The sequence below is a fragment of the Zalophus californianus genome, chromosome 2, assembly GCF_009762305.2.
Source record: "Zalophus californianus isolate mZalCal1 chromosome 2, mZalCal1.pri.v2, whole genome shotgun sequence".
Classification (NCBI taxonomy): domain Eukaryota; kingdom Metazoa; phylum Chordata; class Mammalia; order Carnivora; family Otariidae; genus Zalophus; species Zalophus californianus.
Genome location: NC_045596.1, coordinates 81922736 through 81940285, shown reverse-complemented (window position 1 = coordinate 81940285; position 17550 = coordinate 81922736). Strand labels below are relative to the sequence as shown.

Here is a 17550-nt window from a genome sequence, read left to right as displayed (position 1 = left end):
GCTCCACTGACTCAGCCAGCCAGGCGTCCCATGAACCTGGGACTTCTGGGCACAGGCAATCCTGCTTGCAGTTCAGCTCCTAAACAACACCCCTTCAAACTTTTTCATCTCCAAGAAAAGGTCTTAAGATAACAGGCCTTGAAAAACTAATGAAATTTATGCACCCTCCCCACACAACAACGTCTCCTTGCCTACATTTCCGGCGGGTCTTTTAACGCCGGACGACATCCAAGAAACCCTCTTTTCACCGGGCTGTGTCCCCACGGCCCTACGTCTGCGCAGGCGCAGGGAGCAGCCCGCGAGGGGCGGGGCGGTGCGCGCCCGACGCAAAAAGGCCTCCGCGCCTCCCCGGAAATCTCCTATCATCGGGCCCCGAAGGCGCAGAAAGTGCTTCCTGGAACACGGAGGAGGTCACAAATCATGTGACGACGGCTTTCCAAGGAGGCTGTCTGTCAGGCTGTCCCTGGATCTATAGCTGAGGGAACACCGCAGCCCAGAAAGCAAGGTAACTCGAGCCGCTTTGCTCGGTATTCAGCCCGGGGCCGCAGGTGGCGCGGGCGGTGAGACGCAAGGGAGGGAGAGGACTCCCCTTACCCTCTCCTTTGGGCCTAGGTCTTCGCGGGTGCAGGGTGGAGTGGGCTGAGGTAGGGCGTCCCAGCTACCGTCTGGGTATTTGGGCACTCCCGCCTCACTTCGGCTTCCCCGGTGCGAGCCCTAGAGCCGCGGATTCTTGCCTGGCCTTGATGAGAGCTGACCCCGCTTGTTAGGTTGGAGGTGGGAAGAAGTCTTGAGGGGAGAATCACCCGGAGTTTCTCTTCCAGGAGTGGAGATTGATCCTGCGGGAGAAAGGGGTTCGTCATGGCGGATGTGAGTTAACACCCACACAAGAGGAAGGGGAGGGTGGGGAGTTTGGTGGAGGCCTACTGGGCCGGGAGAGGTAAAGCTTCCCAAGGAGAAATTGGATTCCCTTTTAGCCCGCCCACCCCCACATAGTTTCGGTAGGCTCTGGAGTGAGTGACTAGTACGAAGAGATTTGCGGGGTACACTCTGCCCACAGTGGGGGTGGAGGACGCTAAGGTGTCTGAGGTTGAGAAAATTGTATTCTTCCCACTCCCCAGTCCGGCGGGCATGAGAGAGGCTCGGAATACCATTTGAATTTCTAAATGTTTTGCTGCTGTGAATCTACTTTTTTCCAGCAAGTGGTCATGATGTCTCTAGATTCATTGGAGCAAATTGAGATGATTTCTGACTGATACCTCTTTAGCACAGCAATAAAACCCAAATTGTAAGTTTAGGAAACTTAATTGTACTAGTTACTAGAAACAGGAATTGATACTACTACTGTTTATGTGTCTATATTTTACATCCTGTTGTTCTTTTACCTACATGCTGGGCATTCTTCTAAACATTGAACATTTAATTCTTACAGCTTTTATGAAGTAGGCACTGTTATTGTCCTTGTGTTCTAGCTGAGGAGGCTAAGGCCTAGAAAGATCATGTCAATTGCCTCAGGTTACACAGCTGGTAAGTTGTAGAGTCAACATACCAACCCAGGCAGTCTGACTCCAGAGTTTATGCTCTTAACCACTAGGCTGAATGATCATTCAACATTAATATGAACGTGATTTTTCTTTTTAGGTTTAGGAACTTTGTATGCTTTTATCACTCCATTTATGAGTGTCTGCCATTATGTTCTTGAGAACTTCTTCTCCAGGCACAGTCAAATCGCTATATATCCATTGAGCATCACCTTGCGAAAGTTGTTGTAATAAGGGCTGTGGGTGAAATAAAGATGATTAAGGTATATTCCTCTCCATAAGGTGTTTTGTTTTGTTTTGTTTAAGATTTTATTTATTTATTTGTCAGAGAGAGTGAGCGCGTGTGTGCGAGCACACGAACAGGGGAGCGGCAGGCAGAGGGCAGACACTTAACCGACTCAGCCACTCAGGCATCCTTCCATAAGGGTTTTAAAAAATTTTTTTAAAGTATAATAGGCAGGTGATCATAAGTGTATATATATAACTCAGTGAAAATTCAAAAGAGAGAGGGGTCACATCTGGTTTGTGTTTATCAGGAACGCTTATTTGGAGTATTTGGTGGTTGAGAGTAGCTCTAAATAAGGAGTGGCAGTTTTTCTCAAAGTAAGATTGATAGAGAATTACTATTAAAATGAGTAGTGTAAGCAAAGTTTGAGAGATGGAAAAGGGAAAGATGTGTGTGGAGGAGCTGTGAGTAGTCCACTCTTGCTGGGGCTGAGTTAATGTATGAGGGAGTGGTAGGAAGCAGGACTGTAAAATGAGGTGTAGACCATATTGTAGAGAAGCTCAAATGTTAAAAGAATTTGTAGAGAATTTATTAAACAGTGGAGAGCCATGCAGACATTGGTTCACAACCCCGACTGCACAGGGAATCATCTGGGAAGCACCTCAAACCCAGATAGAGAAGGAGAATAATATGGTTATTGGCATTGTGTAGAACTGTATGGGATAGAAGTGGGAGACCAGATTACCAGTTGGGAGGCCAGCACGAGTCATCAATAATTATTAAAGTGAAGCTAAATTGTAATGTCAGTTGAAAAGGAAAGGAAGAGGGGCACCTGGGTGACTCAGTCTGTTAAACATCTGCCTTCAGCTCAGGTCATGATCCGAGGGTCCTGGGATCGAGCCCCGCATCAGGCTGCTTGCTCAGCTGCTTCCCCCTCTCCCTCTGCCTGCCGCTCCCCCCTTGATTGTTGCTCTCTCTCTCTCTCTGTCAAATAAATAAAATCTTTAAGAAAAAGAAAAGGAGAGGAGGAGATCATTTTAAAAACATTTGACTTCACAAATCATTTAGAAGTGATAAAGGTGAGGTTAGGGTTAAATGTCACTCTGTGTTTCAGACCTGAATAATGGGATTGGTAGTGCCATTAGAGGAGACAAGAGATTGAGGAAATCTGGATTTCACATGAAACATGATGAGTTGAGTTTTAATGTATGTGTTCAAGATAAGAGCAGAGGTAAGATGGTGGTCCTAACGTGAAATAAAATGAACATCCAGGGGTGGAGAATAGTAGGGATTAGAGGTTCAAAACAACAGATTCCTCCTGTACCTATGTAGGCCTCATAATTGATACCTGGATTGTCAATGAAATTCCCTAGGTGAGAGAGTGTAATGAGAGGAAATAAAATAGTCTTTTATTTCTTCAGTACTAATTATGTTCCATGCTTAACACTTGATACAGGTTGTCATTTATCTTTAGTTATGAAAAGAAATGGAGTTTCAGAGAAGTTAATTTACCCAGCATTGTTAAAGTGATGTGAGAAAGTTTATCTGTAGACAAGGAAAGATGTTTATAATATACCCTCAAGTGAATAGGACAATAGCAACAGGATGTAAAATAGTATGAAAAATATGATCTAATTTTACAGCTAATATGTATTTGCTATGTATTTGTCCAGATATGCTAATCCGTTTACGTACATCTCAATAAATTTTAACAATAGTCTTATGACATAGGTTCTGTGGTTATCCCTTCTCAACAAATAATGAAACTGGGGCTTAGAGAAAAAGGTTAAATAACTTGTTCCAAGTCACACAACTAGTATCAAAAAGAAAAAGAACACAAGCAAGAAAGATTATGAGTGATGATTTAAAGTACCTGAAATGTGGATAGGACTATCTAGATAACCAGTACAAGGCATATTGTTATAATATGATTTTTTTATATTCTCTTTCAGGACCTAAAGCGATTCCTGTATAAGAAATTACCAAGGTAAAAAATTGCTAATTTATTATTAAATAAGTTCTGCATTATATACGTTGATTTTATGTAGCATTTTGTTTCTGTTTATTTTAGACTAATAGTATGTGTATATTGTTATTTAGCATTTTCAAATAACGCTAGGCAGGACAAGCAATGTCCTTTGAATTTGCAGATAAATAATATCAGGCCTAGAGAAGTTGTATATGACTTGTTGTCTGAGGTTAAACAGCTCGTGAATGCCAGAGGGTTAGAACCCGTATTTCTTGGCACTTTATTTAGAGTTTTTTCAAATATACTAACATAGCAGTTTTTACTGGATTATACTTTGAAGAAGTTAGAGCAATTTTTTTTAAAGATTTTATTTATTTATTCATGAGAGACAGAGAGAGAGAGACAGAGGGAGAAGCAGGCTCCCCACTGAGCAGGGAACCTGATGCGGGACTCGATCCCAGGACCCTGGGATCATGACCTGAGCCGAAGGCAGACGCTTAACCATCTGAGCCACCCAGGCCCTGAAGTTAGAACAATTTTAAGGGGAAAAACCCTAGAACTTGCCTTTCCCTTAGTATTACTTTTCAGACCTAATTTCTGAGTCTGCATAACCCAAAAATGCTATATGTAGACAGCAATCCATACTTGGAAAAATCGCAAGGCTTCTTTTGCCTGCACCCAGTCCATTTGATGCTTCATTATCAATTAGGCTCTGTGGAAGGACAGCAAACTTCCTTTTAGATATTTTTGTGGTTCAAAGGACTTTGTCACTTTAGTTGTGTTAAAATTCACATTTAGTTTAGTGTAAAGTTAATACCTTAGAGTTAAGGACAGGCGAGAGAGGAATACAACTGGAGACATCCATTTCCACATTCCAGCATAATTGAATAACCTTTGAGGTGTAATGTAGCAGAATGTATGGTGAGATCCTTTTTTTTACTTCTTTTTTATTATCCAAATGTGTGAATTTAAAAAGGTTTTGTATGTCAGTTTATTTCTGTAGGTAGGTAAAAAGAAGAAAAAGAAAAAAAATTCCCTTGTTTGGATTTTTGCCTGAATTGTTTGATGTGGTTTGCCTATTGACTTGTGCCTTTACCCTGACCACAAACCAGTAGAAATTAATGATATTATCTCCTTGGTTTGATATATGTATATTTGTCTATAATTCAGGAAGAAGATATTGAAGCATTAAGTAATTGTTACCTTTGGTTTCATGTTAATGTAATACTTAAATTCATTTTTACTCTCTTCCTTCTAGTGCAAACTAGAACACTGATTCTGTTCTCATCCTAATGACGAGCAGTCAGTCCTAGCTTTGCACAGTAGTGCAGGGCCGTGAAAATGACTGTACACGCTGAAACCATCCAAAGCAATTTTAGTAATCCCTGGGAAAAATGACAGTTGTTTTGTGATCTTTAGAAAATTTTTGTCAAAACCTTAAAACCTCTTTTGTTGGTTCTATTTGAGGGAATGGAAACAGATGCTAAAAGCAATATTTGTTTAATACACTGCAATTTAGAAACAGTGGAAATAGTACTAGTGTTTATATCTTTGTAGAAAACTTCTCGAGTGTAGTTGGAACAGTGCCTACTTGTTTGCAGACATGGTAAAATAATACCAAAGGTATAACCTTAAGCTAAGGAGCAGGCATCTTTCCTGTGCCTTCAAATTGGCACACTCCTAAGTTTGGATCAGCTTCCACCATTTTGTCCTTTGTACTGTCGATGTGGGAAGTTTTTTGCCCACATCACTTCCTGTGGGATATCTTCATCCTCTTCATCCCAACCGCTTGCCTAATTTCTGTCAGTGAGTGCACTTGTACAAACTTCCTCTGGCTGCACGTCTTATGCGCAAGAGTGAAAGTGTCCACATGCTTTCGGCCAGTTATTTCTTCTCTGAGTGTTTACTTTCTGTTTGAATTTCACTTCCAGCATTGTCACCTTCCCTTCCTTTGCTCTATTTCATCTTGATTAGCCAGTTCCCTATTTCAGTTCTGTTTTTCTTTTTAATGTCATATGCTTTATTTATCATTGGAAGACTAGGAGATAACACTGTGTACTTTACCGTCCCTGCATACCCTGAGGAACAGATGCTCGGTGACCAGTCACCAACATGCTTTGAAAGAAGTGATGTGGTTGGTTCCTGACACGGTGCGATCTGTCATTTGCAAAGTTACTCACATGGTGATTTGTGTGAAGAGTTGGTGAGGTTTGTACTGTATGCAGTTACTCACTTAATATACCATACTTCCTGAAATTTGAGCCATGCTGTCAGGAGGAGTGGTGTTATTTAATTCAACTGTGAGAACTAAAATGCGTCCGTATTGGAACTGTACAAAGTGAAGGTTCTCTGTGTTTCTCTGTATCTGCCTTTTTGGAGGGTTAGCATATTGAAAGGATGGTAAAATTGACCAGTAGGATTGGGGGGAAATACCACACTAGCAACAGAGTGGAGGAGCAGAAGCATAGTTGATATTTGTAAAAAGGGTATTTGTAGAAGTGTGATGACAATCTTTCTATGGTGGAAGAAAGGGCTTAGAGCCATGTGTTTTGTTCTAGTTTGGTTTTTTCCCCCATAATGACCAAGGCCAGTTTGATTCATACTCCTTCATGACTTTTTCTTGAAAGTAGGATATTGTATCCCAAAAGCTAAAGGAATGAAGAAATGATATTGAACACTTACAAAGAAAAGTAGTAAAATGAGCATTTTGATTTGTTGCTAGATGTCTGTAAAACGAAGGGCCTTGGACGAGGGCAGCCTGGCTTCAGATCTGTGGGTTCGTGCTCTCAGTTGTTGGAGCCGTGCCTCTCAACACCCAGCCAATGAATGGAACATGTTTTTGTTCATTTGTAAATTCCCTGCTAAATAAAGTTCTTGAATTTGTATTTAAGTCTAGTTGTGACCCAAAGCAGGCTTAGGCTTTAATAATCACAACTTTTTCTGTGCTGAAATAACCAAATGTTTCATTATTATATGTATAGAATGAAGTGTGATGTCTGATTACAAATGCAACATTTGCTTTTTTGGAATAAAAGTGTTTGTTTTATTAAGCTTAAGGTTTTGATGTCTGCAGAGTATTTCATAACATTAACTTCCTTCTAGACGTGCAGCGTACCTATTAACGCATCATGCTTATTTTCGGTTGTTAGTAAAATGTATTCATGTTATTTTTTGTTCACTCTGTGTAGAATTGGAAACACCTTTTATATTTGTGACCTAATTTCTTTAAGTGGGTATTTTAAGTATGTGAGTAATTTTTCTACTTTGTTGGGCATTTATCTCTGTGAATTTAAAATCCATTAAAAAGAAAGTCTTTATTTCTGCCTCCTCTTTTGGTGCATTAGTTGGCATTTAAGTTAACTATCTTGGAAATAAGAGAAAAGAAACTGTGGAGACACAGATATTTCTAAACATTTTTTTGTAGAACTCTTTACCTGCTTTTTAATTTGATTATCTTTTGAGTAGGCAGTACATTCATAAAGTTCAAGATTCAGAAATTAACTGAAGGACATAGTGAGAACTTTCCTATCCCTGCCCCCCAGCCGCACAGTTCCCCTCTCAGAGGCACCCAGTACCTTCAAAGATATTTTACACACCTGCAAACAAGCATGTATATAAACACACATATTTACACGTAGACACATAGGTCTTAGTTGAGGTTGTTAAAACAAAATACCATAGATTGGATTTCCTATAAATAACCAAAATTTATTTCTCACAGTTCTGGAGGCTGGAACTCCAAGATCAGGGTGCCAGCATGGTTCACTTCTGGTCGAGGCCCCTTTCTGAGTTGCAGATGCGGACTTCCCATATCTTCATATGGTAGAAGGAGGGCTCTCTAGCCTCAAGTAAGGGCACTATTCTGATATCTGAGGGCTCCACCCCCATATCCTAATGACCTGCCAAAGGCCTCGCCTCCAAATACCATCATATTGGGATTAGGGTTTCAACATAGGAATTTTGGGGATGACACAAACATTCAGTCCATCACAACATATACATACATGTGCCTACACTTGTTATTGTATAAGTTTTGCTTCCTGTACACATTATTCAAAACTCTTGTGTTTTCACTTCACAATATACTTTTGAGATCAGTCCTTCCCAGGACATACAAAGAGCTGTTTCTTTTTTTTTAATGGCTGCAGAGTATTCCATTGTGTATGTGTGTCATAATTTATTGGACTCGTTCTTCTTGATAGACAGGTTTCTAGTGTTTTCCTATTTCAGGTGATGTTGCTGTTGATAACTGTATAAAGTAGTTTGTGCAGGTATCAGTAGGATATACTTTTAGATAACCTAGTTTTTAACTAAGAAGAATTTGTTTTATACATTAACCTTACAGAGCACATTTTAATTTATAGATAATTCCAGGATTGAATGATAATAGAAAATAATACCAGTAAGTGTTTATACAGGTTATTTCATCATTCTTACTTTTAATGTGAGGTTCATAAATGGTAATGTTTATAACATTTTCTCAAAATTTAGTAACACTTGTCTGACTTAAAAGTTTTTGCCACTGGGATTTTAAAATTTAATCTCAGTATCTTAATATGACTGTTCCTCATTTCTAACCTAAAACGTTAAGGTTAACACAATAAGGAATGGATAATCTGGGTTATAGTAGGAACGTTGAACATACTTCTGAGTAGCAATCTTGGATATTACGAGATTATGGGGCTGAAAATTTGAGAATGTTTTCCCATTCTAATTTTTGGCACTTTAGTTCTGTGCTCTAGGAATTCTCTAATGAGTTAATACTTAAACTGCACTAATAAATTGTCAGTGTGCGCAGATGACACTCTGATGCTAATTAGTAATAATTAATATTTTTGAATTTTAACTACGTACCAGCCTCGACTTTACATGCATTATCTTATTACATTTTACAATAGTTACATAAGTACAATTATTCCCATTTTCATATCGTTAACGGAGGCTAACAGAGGTTTCATAACTGGCCCAGGGTAGCGTAAATAGTAAATGTAGGAGAGCCTAGACTGGACTAGATGGTTATAGTCTTGACCATTCCCCTTACTGCTTCTTATGTAGGCATAGCTGAAAAGATTGCTACATGACCTTCATTCTTTCCGTTGTGTTCCTTCATCCTAGAACAACAATCTTTCTGCCCCTCTTCTCTTGACCAATGCCATAACATCTCAGCTTAGCTGTCACTAGCCTTCCCTGACCCACTTGTCTAAATCAACCCCCCTTTTGTAGGCTCTCATAACCCACAGATATCTTGATGGCACTTGATACCATTGTCACTATAGCTTCTGCTGTTAACCTGTCATACTTTCATAAATAATGGAAAAACAATTAGCAACTATAATGGAGAATTGTCTGTGTTTTAGATCTTTATCAGTAAATTGTATAAATTTGTAAAGATTATAAGCATGTCAGTAATACACACGTTTATTCAATTTCTGGAAGTTTTGCAGACATCTAGGAAATTATGGGGTCAGTAACTGAGTTGACATAGTTTTTCAGAAATATATATATGAAAATCCCCAGAATGACTTTGAGGTGCATATTTTGAGAAAATGAAATGTTTCGTAATATTTTAACTTTTTTTCTTTCTAGTGTTGAAGGGCTCCATGCTATTGTTGTGTCAGATAGAGATGGAGTCCCAGTTATTAAAGGTAAAACTGAGTGCCTGTATGCCAGTGTCATGTTTGCTTTTGACTAAAAACGTTACTTAGGTCTGAGTAGTGCAGAAGGCAAGCATATAAAAGCTATTTTAATAAATCCAGGAGACGGTCTTAGTTTGGGAGGAGACGTTTGCTTTTGTATGTTGAAGACTGGGTTGGAGCATATAACTTACGACATGTTAAATGGATTGTGTGACTGATTTATCACAAGCCCAGTGTTTCATGAAAGACATTAGTAAATGTCAGTGCTGAGACTGGGCCTGTATGCAGCTACATATATTATACACACAGACTTCCCCCGTTGTCTTATTTTTCAATCAGTACTGCTAGTGGTTTGGGGATAAACTTCCATACATTTGAATTAACATATATTGATTGTTTTGTTGAATCTTTATTGATTTTCTCCTTCTTTACTGGAAATAAGATATTTTTTAAACTTTTAACTTCACAATTACTTTAGTTAACCAGACTCTAACAAGACTTTACCTAAAGAAGAGCTTGTTAACCTAAAAAAAGAAAAAAAAATTGCCCGGTTTTCAGTTTTTTTTTTTTTTTTTAAGAATTTAGTTATTTATTTGAGAGAGAGTGCAGGCCAGCAGGGGGAGGGAGAGGGACAAGCCGACTCTGGCTCAAGCCAGAGCCCAATCCCAGTGTGTGGGGCTCTATCTCAGGGCCCTGAGGTCATGACATGAGCCAAAATCAAGAGTTGGTCACTTAGCCGACTGAACCACCCAGGTGCCCCTCAGTTTTTGTCTTTTTTTAAGTATATATGATGTCACTGAGTCAGTGTGTATTAAGACCATTTTTACTGCTTGTGTCTTGAGGTATCATCACGTGGATTAGTTCTATAGGGATGCTGTAATAGCTTTACCAAAGAAAGATTAAATGATTTTCTTTACATTTTGTTTACAGTTTATTTTCCACCTGAGGTTATCATACATGTCAGATAATTTTAGACCTTAGAATTGAAAGGAAGTTTAGAAATGACCTAATTTAATTCTTTCATTTTGTAAACAAAGATGGTCAAGTGCAAAGAGTACATTGTTAGTGCGAAGTTGCACATGAGTCAGTGACAAGATAATAATAGAACCCATTATCTGTGTGGTTCAGTGTGCATTCTCACCCACCATAAAACATAGGTGGCCGTGGGCAAGTAAGTCGCTTGCCTTTTTGCATTTACTCAGTTCTGTAATGAGGGCTTTGAACAAAATTAAAATAATCTCCAGCTCTAATGTTCTTTCTTAGGATCTCTGTGTTAAAGCTGTTGGTACAACTAACTCCATTCAGGCCTTTTAATGAGTGAAAGAGACTTAAAACAGTCAGCTGCAAAATTATTAACATCTATAAGTGATACTGCTATAAGTTTTATGAGCGCAAATGTTTTCTGGAAGTTTTTTTCATGATTTTATTCTAGCATGGCTCTCAGTTAACGAGAATATTCAGTTTATTAAACATACTGATTAATTTGTTTTAAAGCAGATATTAAGAAAATATAAATGTTTAGTATTCATTAAAAAAAGTTGTGAGAATCAGTATTTCTTCCCTTAGTTATGATCACTCAGTTTCTGATTGAGCAGTTTTTCTCATCTAAATTGACAGGACCCAATTAGTGATACGATTTTCAGTATTGTGAAGTATAATAACCCTTGTGCTCAAAATTTTTACTGATTTATGTTAGAAAAAAAAGTGCAGTTAAGGTTCTATCATATCCACTGCATGATTTTTATTTAAGTCATTTGTATTTCCAGTGGCCAATGATAATGCCCCAGAACATGCTTTGAGACCTGGTTTCTTATCTACTTTTGCCCTTGCAACAGACCAAGGGAGCAAACTTGGACTTTCAAAAAATAAAAGTATCATCTGTTACTATAACACCTACCAGGTAGGTTCATAATTGTTGAATGGTTTGCTGCTTTCACCTATTAATATGTCTTCTATATAAAATAGCTTATGTTGTTATTCTCAATTTTAGTTTTGAAGTGTGGATGGCATTTTAAAATCTTAGCCTTCAAATTGGTTGTGTTGAATTGTAGTAATTGTCTTCACATTTTATACCAGGAATTAATTGATGTGGAAAAGTAATTAAAAGATTTATTAATAAAATACATTATCCTAAAAAGGGAAGTCAGGTAATAGTGACTATTACCTCCAGTAGATGGTGCCCTTAGCTTAACAAATGTGATTTCTCAAATAACACACTTTTTTTGTTGTGACAGATAAAAATTTCCCTTGATGGTTAAATGATAAGTTATTGAAATTTGTTATTGCTGCTAATTCCTTCATTTGGTTTGGAAGATATATATCATGAGTGAGTTATTATGAAAGAATTTCATTGCTGCATACCTCTCGATCTCTAGCTGCATTTTCTTGTTTAGAATAAATTACTAGCTTCTGCTTTAGAGCAGTGTTTCCCAGAGTTTGATTCCTGTACTGCTGATGTCACACAAGGGATGTTTTTATTTTAAAAGTTCATATTTTCATGTGTATTGGGCAAAAGATAACCAACCTTTTGACCTTTAATTTCATCGATAAGGATTAGTTTGAAGCTAAGTTCTTTTAAACAGTTGATTTGAAGTTAACTTAAATTTAAATTAATAGTGGTACACAGGAAGCAGGAAAATCATGAAGGTATAACTACTTGAATGAGACATACTGACTTCAGCCATTTAATTTAATTAACAAGTGTTTCTGGAGCCCCTGCCATGTAATAATTGACACACCACTGGGCTTTGGGAGCTAAAGAGGTGAAGATAACATAGCCCTGCCTTCAGCTCTGCAGGCTGAGTAATGATAATGTCTCTTAAGAGATACTCAGTAAGTCTCTTGTACGGAAATACTTATTTTTAGCTCTTTCATATTACATGATGGTAGGTAGTATCTTACACATTGGCCATTTAAATAAAAGTTTTGGAAAGATCGAGGTATTTCATTTGAATACATATTATTTAAATCTTACTTTCTTTTTAGGTGGTTCAATTCAATCGTTTACCTTTGGTGGTGAGTTTCATAGCCAGCAGCAATGCCAATACAGGTGTGTTTTAACTATCTTAGATACATCTTTTAATTTCTTCTAACACCATACAGTCTAATATGCTAGGAGTAGTAGATTTAGAGTCAGAAAACCTGACTTCGTGGCCCAGCTCCACCATCTATTCCCTGGTCTCCAGAAGAGTAACGTATGTGGATTCCATTTTCCCTAGCTGTATAGTGGAGCCAATATCTGCTCTTTCTGTCTCATGGGCTTATTTTCTAGTTCAAATGAGACATTTTATGGGTAAGTGATCCTTTAAGATAGAAAGGAAAATTTAAATTATCTTCACCCTTGAATGCTACATCTTGTTCACATTAAAACAGCTTAAGAAAACAAAAAGAGGGGGCACCTGGGTGGCTCAGTTGTTGAGCGTCTGCCTTCGGCTCAGGTCATGATCCCGGGGTCCTGGGATCGAGTCCTGCATCAGGCTCCCTGCTCAGCAGGAAGCCTGCTTCTCCCTCTCCCACTCCCCCTGCTTGTGTTCCCTCTTTCACTATCTCTCTCTCTGTCAAATAAATAAAATCTTTAAAAAAAGAAAACACAAAAAGAGTAGAGAAGATAACCAAGCACATAAAACGGTCAATGGATAAGTTCAATTCTTTTTTTTTTAATTTTTTAAAAGATTTTATTTATTTATTTGACACAGAGAGAGAGAGAGAGAGAGGCAGAGAGCAAGTACAAGCAGGGGACAGAGGGAGACAGAGGGAGAGGGAGAAGCAGACTCCCTGTGGAGCAGGGAGCCCGATCCCAGGACCCCAGGATCATGACCTGAGCTGAAGGCAGACGCTTAACGACTGAGCCACCCAAGCACCCAGGATGAGTTCAATTCTATGTAGACCCATCTATTAGAGTTTGTAAAATCTTCAGTGATAGTGGGCAAGATTAATGTGATTGAAAATTCTAAGAGCGGGACTTAGGATGAACTTAGATGTGTTCTTCCTGAGGGTTGAAGAATTTGAGAACAAATGCCAGGATGCTGTACTTTCTGTAGCAGATTGTAAGATCCCGTTTTATCCAGTAGACTTCACTGGATATTTATGTTTGAATCAATGACTGTATTCTGTAATTTGCATACTCCCTTTTGGATAAAGTGGGTTTTTTTTTTTTTTTTTTTAAGTCTTGTCTTCTTTAGATTTGGCTGCCGTTTAGAACTGTTATGCATTCTTTTTCTGTTTTTTTTATTTCCAAGTTGTTTGAGCAAGTCATTTTCCAGCTATGTCACTGAAACCTGTCTTTAGATTCCTCATCTTTAAAATGAGGGGTTTAGATTTAATGATGTAGAAGGTTTCTTCCGTTAATGTTTTAAAGCTGTAAAATGCTCTATGTGAAAACACTTTGTAAATTATATAGGATAGTAGTGGTGTTGATATTTAAAGTATATTAAACCTCAATTGTGATAAATCACCATCATGTACTAAATCATCAGTTGTTATAAATTTTGATAATGTACGGAATTATATTTTAGTATCTAGAACATTTTTTTTGAGGATCCCAGATGCTTTTAATATACTGTGAAATAGAGGAAGATCTTTGAGCATAAAACAAACTAAGATGTATAAGATTATATCTTACTATATATTATATAAGATATATAAGCTTTTCACTCTGGTAAACTAAGGAGAAGCTAGATATGCTCATTTCTAGACTACTTTGTCTCCCAGATTCAGCACTGAATTTTATTTTATTTTATTTATTTTTTTAATTTCTTTTTTATTTTATTTTGTTTTGTTTTGTTTGTCACCATACAGTACATCATTAGTTTTTGATGTAGTGTTCCATGATTCATTGTTTGTGTATAACACCCATGCAGTACATCAGCACTGAATTTTAAACATGGAAGTGTATGTTTTATACTCCTACCATTCATCTTTAAAATTAATTTTTTCACTTGAAATACCCATTTATACTTTAGCTTCACCAAATTTATAAAATAAGTTTATAATATTTCTTTGCTCAAGGTTGAAGCAGGCGGTCTACCTCTATTTTGATAAAGTCCATTAAAATTTATTCGGGAAAAATGTACCTTTTTAAGTAAAAATCTTATATCATTTCTGAATCAGTACAGATTTTGTTTTTGGTTTTTTGGTGGTTTTTTTTTTTAAGATTTATTTATTTGATCGCTTCTCGGCCTTTTGGCTAAGATCAAGTGTAAGATTTATTTATTTGACGGTACAAGCAGGGGAAGTGGCAGGCAGAGGGAGAGGGAGAAGCAGACTCCCTGCTGAGCAGGGAGCCCGATGTGGGGCTCGGTCACAGGACCCCAGGATCATGACCTGAGCCGAAGGCAGTCACTTCACCAACTGAGCCACCCAGGCGCCCTCAGTACAGATTTTGAAACAATAAAGTATAAATTAAAGTTTTCCTTTCAAAACTAACAAAATTACGGTGCATATAATTCATTTCTTATCTTCTAATACATATAAATATTTTTCACTTTAATAATAGATGATGAAAATAAACTTCATAATGAAAAGAGCTTTTGATTAGTTAGAATTACAGTATTTTGCTTTATTTTGGGGGAATAAAGATCTTGTTTGCTTTTTAGAAACTAAATTTTGACAGGAGGAGATCTAAGTCAAAGACTTTTTCAGGAACATTTTTCTGATGTTCTAATTTTCTTAATCTCTGTTTTAGGACTCATTGTCAGCCTGGAAAAGGAACTTGCTCCATTATTTGAAGAATTGAGACAAGTTGTGGAAGTTTCTTAATCTGACAGTGGTTTTGATGTACACTTTATTTCCATTATAACAGACAAAATATCAGTCCAGCAATCTTTAGACCACAACAGTCCTTGTATCCATGTACTCAAGAAAGGGCCCTTTTTCCCACCTGACACTAAAGAAGGAGCCCATAGATATAATTTATGGACAGATTGATTGTTATCTTTTCTTGTATAGGGTCTTTTCTTGATGTAGTGAGATCTGGGGATACCACAGAGATGGTTCGGTACATCACAGCTCCCATGGAGTTAGTCCAGTCACAAATATGCATGAGATACTATTCAGTGGGTCAGAACCAAAATGGTACTTTGATCCACTTGAGCCATTAAGTGCTCCCTATTATATAGTATGCCCAGGCCTGCAGAATTAAGCAGACCCTTTTTATTGTGAATAATAATGAGGACATATTTTTCTTTATATTTTATTTCTTTGCATTGAGTGTGAGGAAGATAAAATGGCTTAGTAAAAGTAATAAAATCAGTACAATCACTAACTTTTCTATGTATATATTATTTTGCAATACAGATGATATTACTAATTGACTTGATTATTCTCAGAGGGTGCTGCTCTTTAATGAAATTGAAATGATAGCTAATGGTTTTTTTTCTCCACTCTGCTTTCTATAACCAATCAGTCTTTTAATGTTTGTGTGTTCTTTATAAAATTTAGATGTGATTCTTGATTGGGTTCTGCTTCCAATATTGGTATGTATGTAAACATGGTAGTACAGCCATTTTTTTCCATACATGAGTATAAATAAAATAGTATTTTTTAAAGTATAGTTTGAGCACTAAATAGGTTTCTTTTCCGGCTTCTTTCAAAAGTTTAAAGAATATAATTAAGTGAAGTCACTCTTTCAACTACATGAATAAGCAGTGAGTGTTGCTTATAGATACCAGTTTGGAGACTGTTTTACCTAGTGTCAGTAGGAATGCAAACCTTATCCATGAGCCTCATTTAATCTCTACAAAAGAAGTATCTCGGTTCTAGAATGTGCCCTTTATATTTAGGAAGGCAGTCCATCATTCAGAGTTGTTGGTTTCCTCCTAGGTTGTTTGACAATCAGTTTGTCACTGGTGGAGGTCAGTGCGCGTGCACTGAACAGCTGGTGTGTGCCATGTACGAGAGCTGCCACATTGCAGAACTCTAAGGAGGACAGCTCACATCCTATTTCTGTGCTCCTGGGGAGCCTTTCATGTGCAGCGTGTGAGTGCTGTCCCTGGATCTGTGCAGTGAGGAGTCAGCCAGCACAGGTGCCCGCTTGTTGGCTTCTCCTTCCCTCCCTCCCTCCTCTTCCCCTCTCCCTGCTTCCTCTTTCTATACAAATATGAAACTAAATTGTAGTACTGTCCTTTAAAGAACTTAGAGCTCGGTAAATAAAAACGGGTATAGGAAGTGCTGTGATAACAGCTCTACAGCTATGAAGCTGTAGAAACCCAGAAAGGGGGAGCATTGAAATTGGGCAAGAGCAACAGCCTTTATGTGGACATAGAGGCAAGAGGGCATGGTTGACCCACAGGGAGCTAGAAATAGTTCGTAAAACCTAATAACGCACAAGCTGCGCCCGGTAACAACCTAGAACTACCCCCAAAATCAAATCAAATCTAGAATTCCCATTGTCTGGATTCTTACTGAATAGTGTCCAGGAGATTTTTGCTAATGTGAAATGTAGAACTTTAATTTCAGGTAAAAATAATTGTATGCCTAAAAAAAATCCCAGGAAAGGAAACTCGTAAATGGAGATACGTTTAACCTTGGCATGGTGAACACTACCTTTGCGTGGTGAATACTGCTACTATTGAAATTTCTGTTTGAAGGAGATAGATAAATTGCTCAACAGTTTATCTGGAAAAGTAAGTAGAGGAAGATCACTAAGAAATGTTTGCACAGCTAATGTAAAACTAGATGAACTATTACTTTTTTTTAAAGATTATTTGTCAGAGACACAGCGAGAGAGGGAACAGAAGCAGGGGGAGTGGGGGAGGGAGAAGCAGGCTTCCCGCGGAGCAGGGAGCCCGATGTGGGGCTCAATCCCAGGACCCCGGGATCATGACCCGAGCCGAAGGCAGACGCTTAATGACTAAGTCACCCAGGCGTCCCGATGAACTACTTTTAAAAGGTAGTATAAACTTGATTAGGTATACAATTAGACAGATCAGTGGAACAGACTAACCCAGAAACAAACTTCAGTACATACATGAGGACTTAAAACAATTTGAGGAGGACATAAGTCAGTGGGAAAAGGATTATTCAGTGAGTAGGACAGGCATTTTTTAGCCTTGCTGGTAGAAGTGCATATTGTTATATACCCTTTATATAGGACTGTTTGGCAATCTCTGAAACTTCCAAATGCACATAACTTTGGCCTAGTGTATTAGGATTCCCCAGGGAAACAGAACCAGTAGGATACAC

The 17550-nt window shown here is 38.0% G+C and overlaps 1 protein-coding gene across 1 annotated transcript; it reads left to right on the top strand.

Moving 5' to 3' along the window:
- The first annotated feature begins 347 nt into the window (after window positions 1-347).
- On the top strand, window positions 348-15917 carry LAMTOR3 (late endosomal/lysosomal adaptor, MAPK and MTOR activator 3). Its single transcript, XM_027600133.2, has 7 exons — window positions 348-505; window positions 822-867; window positions 3717-3751; window positions 9320-9378; window positions 11136-11269; window positions 12355-12418; window positions 15053-15917. Exons 2-7 carry the CDS (start codon window positions 859-861, stop codon window positions 15124-15126), a joined length of 375 nt encoding a protein of 124 aa, XP_027455934.1. The 5' UTR covers window positions 348-505; window positions 822-858; the 3' UTR covers window positions 15127-15917.
- Window positions 15918-17550: the final 1633 nt, after the last annotated feature.

Excerpts from the sequence above, each read along its gene's own strand:
- LAMTOR3 (XM_027600133.2), top strand. Across the intron at positions 3,752-9,319 it reads CTGTATAAGAAATTACCAAG|TGTTGAAGGGCTCCATGCTA; the intron begins GTAAAAAATTGC and ends TTTTCTTTCTAG. Across the intron at positions 9,379-11,135 it reads TGGAGTCCCAGTTATTAAAG|TGGCCAATGATAATGCCCCA; the intron begins GTAAAACTGAGT and ends TTGTATTTCCAG.